This window comes from Microtus pennsylvanicus, chromosome 3 (assembly GCF_037038515.1).
Source record: "Microtus pennsylvanicus isolate mMicPen1 chromosome 3, mMicPen1.hap1, whole genome shotgun sequence".
NCBI classification, from domain to species: Eukaryota; Metazoa; Chordata; class Mammalia; order Rodentia; family Cricetidae; genus Microtus; species Microtus pennsylvanicus.
In genome coordinates this window covers 142698442-142709158 of record NC_134581.1, presented here as the reverse complement: position 1 = coordinate 142709158, position 10717 = coordinate 142698442, and the positions used below count along the sequence as shown (strand labels likewise).

The 10717-nt window shown below is 48.0% G+C and overlaps 1 protein-coding gene across 5 annotated transcripts; it reads right to left on the bottom strand.

Moving 5' to 3' along the window:
• Positions 1-468: 468 nt before the first annotated feature.
• On the bottom strand, positions 469-10222 carry Fancg (FA complementation group G). Of its 5 annotated transcripts, none has more exons than XM_075967383.1 (14): positions 9711-10222; positions 9461-9554; positions 8459-8590; positions 8041-8243; positions 5584-5719; positions 5313-5443; positions 5078-5224; positions 4493-4653; positions 3329-3395; positions 2870-3156; positions 2687-2733; positions 2044-2199; positions 1522-1639; positions 469-1382 (listed from the first exon to the last, which is right to left on the bottom strand). In XM_075967383.1, the coding sequence occupies exons 1-14, from the start codon at positions 9801-9803 to the stop codon at positions 1274-1276; spliced, it is 1881 nt and encodes a 626-aa protein (XP_075823498.1). In that variant the 5' UTR covers positions 9804-10222; the 3' UTR covers positions 469-1273. The 5 variants fall into 5 exon arrangements, 4 of the variants coding, with proteins under 4 accessions (XP_075823498.1, XP_075823496.1, XP_075823497.1 ...); XM_075967381.1 differs by having other exon boundaries at positions 1147-1382; positions 8041-8294; positions 9711-9940; XM_075967382.1 differs by having other exon boundaries at positions 1147-1382; positions 8041-8294; positions 9461-9551; positions 9711-9940.
• Between the last annotated feature and the right edge of the window lie 495 nt (positions 10223-10717).

The following is a 10717-nucleotide window of genomic DNA, read 5'->3' as shown; positions in this document are numbered from 1 at the left end:
CTCTAGAGACGGAGCTACTCTGAGAAACATCTCTTTCATTTCTGTTTTGATATTTTTAGACAGGACCTCTCTATATATCCCTGGCTGTCCAGGAACTCATTGTGTAGACCAGGCTGGCCTCGAACTCCACTTGCCTCTGCCTCCCGAGTGCCGGGATTAAAGCTGTGCACCACTTGTCCCTCCCTTAAGTATCATGTACCCACTCTTCCTTAGTGGCCTGTCAAAATCATTCTTCAGACCTGACCTCACTCACTGTCACCTAGCCCAGATTCCTGTGCTTTCAGATAACAGAGCTAGCGAGATGGTTCAGTGGCTAAGAGAATGTAACTGCTCTTCCAGAGAACACAGGATGGATTCCCAGCACCCATCACGTGGTTCACAACCTCCTGTAACCATAGCTCTGAGGGACCCAATGCCTCTGGCCTCCAAGGGCATCCACGCACATATGGATAGCATACACACACATGATTTAAAATAAGTAATTGAAATTTTTAATAATAATTTTTAAAGGACTATGTCACTGTTAACTTGAAAGGATTAATGTAACATTTTCCTAATACACCTCGAGCGTTTAAGTTAGATGGGGGGGGGGGGGCTGGGTGAGGGATAGGGACTGCGGATTATGTGTGAGGATCTGGAGTTCAGTCTCCACAATCCAACCTTCCAAAAGGAAAGTGGGGGGAAGAGGGAATCTGGGAGGCGGGGAAGGCAGACAGAAATGGATGTTGGAAAGATAGCATCTTAAAAACCAACATCCAGCCGGGCAGTGGTGGCGCACACCTTTAATCCCAGCACTTGGGAGGCAGAGGCAGGCGGATCTCTGTGAGTTCGAGACCAGCCTGGTCTGCAAGAGCTAGTTCCAGGACAGGCTCCAAAACCACAGAGAAACCCTGTCTCGAAAAACCAAAAAAAAAAAAAAAAAAAACCCAACATCCAACTAGTTTGCCGTGAGTCTTCCCATTCAACCATGTATAGTAAGCAGATAAGAGATAAATATGAGATTTTACTCAACACACACACCAAAAAGAAAGAAAAAAAGAAACTGGGAAAAAAGTATCATGACCAAAGTCAATGGTTTGCTCGTGAAAGCATTCTGGAAGCAGACTGGCAGGAAGCAGAGCAAGGTTCATATGACACCAACCTCCTCAGTGGAAGAATTATTTGGGAACAGTCAGCTCCAGCCATATTATCCAAAGAGGATAAGGCAGAGAAAACCCCTCCCCACGGAGATGGTCCACAGGGGCCCTAGCTCAAGCTCCTGGGAACAAGGAAACTACAGGTCACAAGACTCCAGCAGAGACGTTCCAAACTCCTCAAGGAGAGCTTCACAGTTAGGGGGATGAATCCAGCTCAAACAGGTTTCTAAATACAGTGGAAGAGACCTGAAAAGCAAGAATGGTGATGCCTAAGAGTGAAAGATCGACATAGGCTTGACATCCTTCCTTCCTTCTGTTCCTCATCACCCCCACAACAGGATTCCAGCTCCCTCCACAGCCCCAAGCCAGGAAGACTCAGTCTTACCAGATGGCTTCTTCCTGTGCTGGCTGAGTTTGGGCCTTCTGCCAGAAAGCAGCGGCCTCATTCTTCCGTTCCAATCTTTTCAGAGTCTGAAGCAGGTAAAAGGAACCATCTCTGTTGCCTACAGCCCCACCCCAAAGTACAAAGACTTAGAACCTGATTTACAGACCTGGAGAGAGGAAGCATCTTGTCTACACACACACACACACACACACGAAACCAAAACTAGATTATTTATAACCATAATCTCCCAGAAGCCACCACCTGCCCAGTACAAAGTGTTCAACTGGCCCTGTTCCTACAAACCCACCCCTACATAGTCCAGATCTTTATGTCTGAGGACAACAGGGAGACCAGGGAATTCTTAGGAGCTTGCATACATGTTTGTTTGTATATGTACACATGGGTACCTCCCGGGTAATATAGTAAAAACCCACCCAGTCTTCCTATCTGGGCAAACTATGCTTACACTTCTGTCCAAGTACCACCCCTCCTGTACAGCTAAGGTCATATAAACGTACTTACCTGGGCATATCTGCACACTAAGGAGGAAGTCACTTAAGGCTTTGGTATCCTGGTTACTGGCTGCCCATTCCAGCCCACGACTAAGCAGAGCAGCTACTTGAAGATGTTTCAGTGCCACATCAGGCCTACACTTCTGCTCACAGTTGGAGCCTGCCCCTAGAGATCACCACCAAAGTCAGCAAGTATCTTCCTGTCATCCCAGACACAGTCGCTAAACCCCCAAGTCCCCAAGTCCATTCTCATCCTGCCTTCCCCAACTTTTTTTTTTTTTTTTTGAGACAAGGTCTTACCACATAGTCCTGGCTGACTCAGAACTCACTATGTACATCAGGATGGCCTCAAATTCAGAGGTCTACCTGCTGAAGGGCTAGGATTAAAGGTATGTGCTACCATGCCCAGCAGGTCTCCTGAAGTCTCCCAGTCTAGTGGACTGAAGTACAATGGAAAAGGAATCCACAAGCCACTTTCAGGAGTTAAGAAAAATTGACAATCTAAATTAGAGTCAGGCATGGTGGCAAACATTGAGATGTAGAGGCAGGAGGAACAGAAGGTCATCCTTGACTAAAATAGTAAACTTAAGGCCAGCTGTTCTATATGAGAACCTCTTTTATAAAAGAGAAATTTTTTTAAAAAATTAAATCACCTTGTTCTTTGTCCTCAGGCAGGGCCCGAAAGAGCAGCTCAAGGCACCTGAAGTAGGATATAAACAGGGATAAAGAACTGACCTCAGACATTAAGGTGACTACTGAGAACAAAGACCATCAACCAAGGTCCCCACCAGAAGTCATCCTTCCACACCTCCCCAGCACTCTGCTTCCTGACTCACTGGCTAAACTCACTAAGTGCCTCTTTTTGAGCCTTTAGTTGTGACCAGGCCTGGCCCTGAAGCAGGTGGGTGGCAGAGACCCAGAATGGGCAGTATGGCAGTTCTTTGGCTCTTTTTCTGGCATTTTCCCACAAGGACATCTTGGGAAGCAGAGATGAGGTTCGGCTGAGCAGTTCCTCGCATACAGTCAAAGCATCTTGGGCCCGGCCTGCCTGGATCAGCGCCGCTGCCGCCTCCAGACACAACTCTGGTATACAAGGCCCTGTAGAGGAGGTGGGTGGGGAGAACTGGGGGAGGGGGGAGGAGACAGTGTCTTGAAGTGGCATGACACCATTCCTGAGCTCATCACCAGGCTCCAGTACCATGCAAAGAGAACTGGTCCCCCAGGGAGACCAATGAATAGGGTGGGGGTGTCCCAACCCACCCACCTAACTGCAGAGAACCTTAAGACACACCTACCCCTGGCTCTGAGCCGCCCAGCAACATAGCTAGCAGGTCCAGGTAATGTTCCGAAGCATCCTCTGCCCTAGGGAGGCAGGCAGACCGTGAGTTTCACCAAGGACTCTGGCCCCCCATAAAGGTTCCAGTAAGAATACTCTCTTTGCTAATGGATGCCTTGGGCCCTGAGGAGTAAACGGGGAGCAGGGTTTGGGAGCTCCAACCCTGGCTCAGAATAGATCTAGCCCATTTCAGGAGAGATGGGGGAGGTTGCTGTCTGCATGAGGACTTCTCAGTTAAGGTCCTGCTTTAAGGCAGGAGGCTATGTCTTGCCAATGCTTTAATCACAGGGATAAGCAATCACACAAGAGAAAAGAAGGGGTCTGGAGAACATGGTTCAGTGGATACAGTGCTAGTTATGCAACTATGATGAGTTTAGAACCCCAGTACTCTTGTAAAAACCCAGTACGGCAATGCACTTTTTTCTTTTTCTTTCTTTTTTTTTTTTTTAAAGATTTATTATGTATATAGCGTTCGAACTGTGTGCCTGGTGCAGGCCAGAAGAGGGCACCAGATCTCATTACAGATGGTTGCAAGCTACTGGGAATTGAACTCAGGTCCTCTAAAAAAGCAGTCAGTGCTCTTAACCTCTGAGCCATCTCTCCAACCCTTTGTTTTTGTTTTTATGAGACAAGAGTTTCTCTGTGTAGCCTTGGCTATCCTGGAACTTGTTCTGTAGATCAGGCTGGCCTCAAACTCAGAGATGCACCTGCCTCTGCCTCCCAAGTGCTGGGTTTGAAGGCACACACCACCACCGCTGCAGCCACTACCACTAGGCTACAGTACACATTTTTAACCATAGCACTGGGGACGAGAGAGGAGTCAGAGACAGGCAAATCACAAGGCTTCATTGGCCAGTCAGTCTAGCCAAAACTGGTGAGGTCCAGGTTCACAGAGAGATCCTATCTTAAACCTACAGTATACAGCAGTAGAGGAAGATACCTACTGTCAATCTCTAGCTTTCACACACCCTAAAATAGCCAAAAGGAAGCTCCCTCATCCCTGCACACACAGGTATACCATATATACCAAAAATAAAATAAAATTTTAGAGAAAGAGAATTACAGTTCAGCAAAAGCTTCAGAAATGGGAAGAGAGGCTCAGGTGAGCAGCTGGGAGACTCACCTCCCTGTCTGTAGACATCGACTTGCTAGCAGGTGCTTAGCCTGGCTGTGTGTGCCGCAATGAAGAGGAGAGGCTGGGCCAGGTTGTGGAAGTAGCAATTCTACCTCAATAACAAGTTTGAGTGTTGAACTATGAATGGGACTATGAGGGGCTCTCAAGGCCTAAAAAGAAGAAGAAAAAATTAAATCTTTCTTTTTTCTTTTTTTGGTTTTTTTCGAGACAGGGTTTCTCTGTATCTATGGAGCCTGTCCAGGAACTAGCTCTTGTAGACCAGGTTGGCCTCGAACTCAGAGAGATCCACCCAGCAAGAATTTATTTTTTTTATTTATTAATTATGTATACAATGTTCTGTCTGTGTGTATGCATGCAGGCCAGAAGAGGACACCAGACCTCATTACAGATGGTTGTGAGCCACCATGTGGTTGCTGGGAATTGAACTCAGGACCTTTGGAAGAGCAGGCAATGCTCTTAACCTCTGAGCCAATCTTCGAGCCCCACACATCTGTGCACTTCTGTCTCGACGAGTCACCCCAACACAAGCACCTGCGCAGTCCTCCACAAGGTGTCTCCACTGAAGCTCCTCACCTCAGCCAGCAGCTCCAGACTCTCCAGTTCTGCTGCTGTGTCTCCTAGTTGCCGATATATTCTGGAAGCCTCCAGAAGTGGAAGGGCACAGGTGGCTCCCACCTTCAGGGCTGCAGTCAAGTACAACAGCGCTCTCTGTGGATTTCCCTATATGAATGGGAAGAGACAAGCCTTAGCTACCCTCACAGAGCATGCTGCCCAGGGTTTCTCCCAACCCCTATAGGTTTATCTTTACCATCTTCCGAAGACAAGTCCCCAGCGCTGTGTACACCTGGACTAACACAGAAGGTGGACACAGGCCTGAGGCTGCTTCATGCAGGCTGCTTAGTGCACGGGGTAGGCTCCCTGTGATTAGCTCCTGGAGGCCTGGGGGCAATCATGGTACAGGATTAGAAAAGGCAAGAAGCATGATGGGAAACAAGAACCTAGAGAACTCCATGAAGATACAGAGAGCATAAGCCCAGAGGACCCCTTAGGGAAAGAAGAGATGAATCAGGTTACTAGACCTTGGCGGCAGGCAAATGCTGTCAAAAGAACATCCCTCAAACTCTCAGCATCCTGTATACTCAATGGGGCATCTGCCTTCTCAGCCGGAGGACTCCAGGACTTTAGCAGTAGCAGCAGATCCTCAGAGGTCTCTGTCTGGAGAGATATGGACAGTCAAAGGCTCTATCCCTGTGAGCATCCTGTCTCCTGTCAGTCTGTCCCTGTGAGCATCCTCTCTCCTCCTGTCAGTCTGTCCCTGTGAGCATCCTCTCTCCTCCTGTCAGTCTGTCCCTGTGAGCATCCTCTCTCCTCCTGTCAATCTGTCCCTGTGAGCATCCTGTCTCCTCCTGTCACTCTTTTTTTTAAAGATTTATTTATTATGTATACAATAATATGTATGTCCACATGCCAGAGGAGGGCACCAGATCTCAGTACAGATGGTTGTGAGCCACCATGTGGTTGCAGGACCTCTGGAAGAGCAGCCAGTGCTCTTAACCTTTGAGCCATCTCTCCAGCCTTCCTCCTGTCACTCTTATCCCAGTCTTTGAGCCCAAGAATCCTTCTGATTACTGTTCCCCCATTATAAGAGAAAGGTAACTATGGGGCAATGATGTGGGCAGGACGAAAAATCCTAGAAAGTAATAACTGAAGTTCCCTGTCACTCATATGCCCAGGTCCCATATGACATGGGACATGGAATGTGCTTGGGTTACTATGAGAAGACTGAGGCTAGGAGGTAGCTTCAGCAGCCACAAGAGCCTTATCCTGACTTGGATTTATTAAGCTATTTTTAAAACTGCCCTCAAGAAAAATCCCCCAATGAGGAGCTAACCAGAGAGAGGTCACTCAAAAACAAACAAACAAGCAAACAAACCTGGTTTTAGCTGGGCAGTGGTGGTTGCACACGCCTTTAATCCTAGCACTCAGGAAGCAGAGGCAGGCAGATCTTTGTGAGTTTGAGGCCAGTCTGGTCTACAGAGTGAGTTCCAAGACTGTTAGGCCTACACAGAAAATCCCTGTCTCAAGGGGGAGGGAAAAAAAAAACTGGTTTGGTTTTTATTTGGGTTTTTTTTTTGTGTTTTGTTTTTGTTTTTTTTTGTTGTTGTTGTTGTTTGCTTGCGTTTTTTGGCAACCATCACAGCAGCCTTCCCAACAGATGACGCTGTAAGCTGAGAATGGTGGTACAGGCCTGTGACTCTAGTGATGCAGCCTCTGAACGGTGGTTCTCAAGTTCCTAATGCTGTGACCTTTTCATACAGTTCCTTATGTTATGATGACCCCACACCATAAAATTATTTTGTTGCTTCTTCATAACTGTAATTTGGTTCTATTATGAATCATAGTATAAATATCTGTTTCTGATGGTCTTAGGTGATCCTGTAAAAGGGTTATTTGACCCTCAAAGAGGTCACACAGGTTGAGAACCACCACTCTAGCAACTAAGGCAAAAAGGATCATCTTGAACGTGGGCTACAGAGTAAGTTCAAGGCTGAACTGAACAACTTAGTAAAGTTCTACCTCCAATTAAAAAACAGTGAGAGCCAGGCAGGGGTGGTGCACGCCTTTAATCCCAGCACTCGGGAGGGGAGGCAGAGGCAGGCGGATCTCTGTGAGTTCAAGACCAGTCTGGTCTACAAGAGCTAGTTCCAGGACAGGCTCCAAAACTACAGAGAGACCCTGTCTTGAAAACCAAAAAAACAAAACAAACAAAACAAACAAAACAATGAGAATTGAGAGCTGGGTATGGTGATTTGCACCTGTAAAGCTCGGCATTGGAGGGGCTGAGCCAAGGAGGAACGCAGCAAGTTTGGGGCCTAGGTACACAGTAAGAGCCTGTCTCAAAAACAAAGAGACCTGTCATGATGGCGTAATCCTCTAAACCCAGCACTTAGAGGCAGAGGCTGGAAGATCTTTGTGAGTTTGAAGCCAGCCTGGTCTGCCTTGAGAACAAGTGTGGGTGGATGGGTAGGGGGTGGTGTGAACTTGGAGAGATGGCATTTGTTCTTACAGAGGACCCAAATTTGGTTCCCAGCACCCACATGGTGGCTCACAACTATCTGTAACTCCAGTTCCAGGGAATCTGACCCTTTCTTCTGACCTCCATGGGTACCACGCATGAATACTGTATACATACATACGTATAAGTCAAACACTCATACATATATAGATTTTCTTTTTTCCTTTTTTTTTTTTTTTTTTTTGGTTTTTCGAGACAGGGTTTCTCTGTAGCTTTAGAGCCTGTCCTGGCCTCGAACTCACAGAGATCCACCTGCCTCTGCTTCCCGAATGCTGGGATTAAAGGTGTGTACCACTACAGCCCAGCTAGAAATAAATTTTCTGAAAGAGTGGGTGGGAGGGGAAATGGAAAATGTATCTCAGCAGTAGAGTGCTTGCCTAGCATGTCTGAAGCCCTAAGTAAAATACCACAGCTATGAAGACAGGAGGGTAGGCAAGTTCATCTTCATTTCCCCAGTTACCTGGCTGGCATTTAGGGTTTGCAACAGCAAGGCCAGATCCCCCAGGTGGTCAGTACTCATCCAGAGGATAGCCTGAAGGCTGGCCAGGCAGTGTAAGGCAGGTAGCAGCTCCGGCAGAAGGGAGGAGGCAGAGAGGACAGAGTGCCACAGCTCCGGGAGTCTCTGCTGCGACTTGGGCTCCAGCTGATTCTGGGTCTCCAGCACTGTAGAGCACACACACCATATCCATCTCTCAGCTCCCCACACTCTCTGGTCTAAAATCCCAAAGAAAACAATAACGCGCCTGGTCTGAGGAACATGCAGAGGACTAGAAAGGGCATCATTCTCAGCGAAGGTTTTGGTGCCTCTCGCTCCTCTTCCAGCCCCTAGCCTCACCTCTAAATCCAGACTGGATTGTTAGGGACATGGGAGGTCTTACCTCTCTCTAGGCCCCTTTGGATATCCTGGGTAAGGTCTTCAGTGAAATCCTGGGCCAGGCTAGCCCTCAGGATTATATAATTACAGGTGACAGTCAGCTCCAAGGGGAGAGCAGGAACAGCAGCAGGGAGTCCTGGAGCAACAGATGCTAGTCTCTCAGGCTGTCCCATGAGATACAGCCCAAATGCTTTCCATCCCTGAGATCAAGCCCACTCCCACCAAGATGACTTCAATAAGGAATTCATCTTTTGGTCAGACAACTTGCAGAGAAGAAGATCTCGAAATCTCCTGAAAATCATTCTTCAAATGTTGGTGTGTGTGTATGTGTGTGTGTGTGTGTAGGGTAAGGAGGCATTCACCTATTGAAAGACAATTCCACCCCCTGTCTCTTTTGTGCTTTAAACAGTGTACGGGGCGATTAGTCGAACCATTCATTGTATCTAGGGTAAACATCCGAATGAACAGTTGTTTTCTAGAAGTTCTTAGACTTTGAAGAAAACATGTGAAACCGTGGTTGTTCTCTGTTATCTACAGAGCTGTTTTTCTGAAGGAGCTGTACACCCTTTGCATGGCTTCGTCACCGCGAGACAGTCCTGGCACACTTGGAGCGCCTAGAATTATTGGGCACTACAAACAGTACACAATAGGGACTAAAGTGACAAGGGTGTGATGCTGTCCTCCAGAAGAACATGCAGATTAAATCAGGGGCTATTGTATGAGGAGCTTGTTTTACCCAAAAAGTAACTTTTATGTAACAGTCAACCAATACACCTTTGCACGGCTATTTGAGGTTTAGTCCATTGGAGGCTGGACCTCCAAGCTGCAAAGAGGCGAGAATTCATCTTGAAGTGACCTTTCTTTTTGATCGTCCGCACAATACAGAACACCAGACAAAACAGGGGTCCCTGAGCCCCAGAATACTCACAGTTCCAGAACCACGTAAGAGAAGCTGATCTTTGGCTGCTGGGGAGAGGAAATGAAGCTCCCGGAAGCTCTGTCTTACCTTGCAAAGTGATGAGTAGCTCCTTAAACCCTTCCAGTGTGTCTTGAGCCAACTGCTGTCGCCTCAAAGACGGACGAGAATCCCCAGTCAGCTGCTGAAATTAGAAGGTGATGGACACATTTTCCAGCCCCTTCTGGTTCTTCCTATAGAAATCAAGCTCTGCTCCTTTCCCCAAGCTAGGGTGAAATCATTGCAAAACCGCTTTCTGGGATCTTGAGGATACAGGACGAGGGTCCCAGCAACATCTTACCTTAGCCTGTCTAACGAGCCGGTCATTCTTTTCCCTCCACAGGTCCAGGATACTAGACATTTTGGGGAGGGCTGGAATGATCTGGCTGGACATTGTCGCTGAGGTGGCGCCCCGTTACCCGAAGAGGTTTTCTGATGGGTGAGGCTGGTCCCACCGACGCCTTCACCTTAGCCGCGAGAAAGGTGCCCCTCTCGGTCGCAGCCGGCGGGCTCTCGGTGGCCAGAAGTTCACTCACTCCTCGCCGCCGCCACCACGGCTCTGGTTAGCCAGGCTGCAAAACTCTCTGCCGCGGTTGGTTCACTTCAAGAGTCGGTTCCCGCGGGAAATTGAAAAGAAACCCGGAACAACTAGGTGGGGAGACAGGCCAGTCACAGGCCAGGTACAGACAGTTGGCTTTGGCGTGGGCCAAAGTAGTGAGACTAGGTTAGAGAGCGAGCCTTGGCCCCAGAGTCTCTGACCCCGCTCTGCCTGAGCTCCAACGGCAGCCCAGGTTTTCCCCTCCGTGGCAGGCTGGCCCGCGCGGTGCCTGCTGGGGGTTGTAGTACTGTGGAGAGAGCCCAAGGAAGGGCTCCCCACCCCCACCTCCACTCATTCCCCCACCTCCACCCCCATCCCACCCCCATCAAAGAAATGTCTCCTGAAAGCTAGGGACAGGGGACTGAAGTCTCTGGTAATCTTCCCATCCTTTCTCTTTGAGCAAAAAGCCAGGGGAATCGGACATCCCAAAGCAGAGAGGAGATAAAAGTACATGACATGACACTTATAATCCAAAACGATTCACAGAAGAAATGCAAAATCCCCAAATATAAAGCTTAGAAAACAAGCGATCACCTTCATGGGTTTAACAAGTTTTGGTTTTGCTTCGCTGTAGTTATTTCTGAAGACTATTTTTTTAATATTTATTTAGTTGTTATGTATACAATATTCTGTCTGTGTGTATGTCTGCAGGCCAGAAGAGGGCACCAGACCTCATTTCAGATGGTTGTGAGCCACCATGTGGTTGCTGG

Coding starts and splice junctions, on each gene's coding strand:
- Fancg (XM_075967381.1), bottom strand. CDS start 9,803: ATGTCCAGCCAGATCATTCCAGCCCTCCCCAAAATGTCTAGTATCCTG. Junction 5,444..5,583: donor AGCATTTGCCTGCCGCCAAG/GTCTAGTAACCT, acceptor GATTGCCCCCAG/GCCTCCAGGAGCTAATCACA. Junction 1,383..1,521: donor GCACAGGAAGAAGCCATCTG/GTAAGACTGAGT, acceptor CTTGCTTTTCAG/GTCTCTTCCACTGTATTTAG.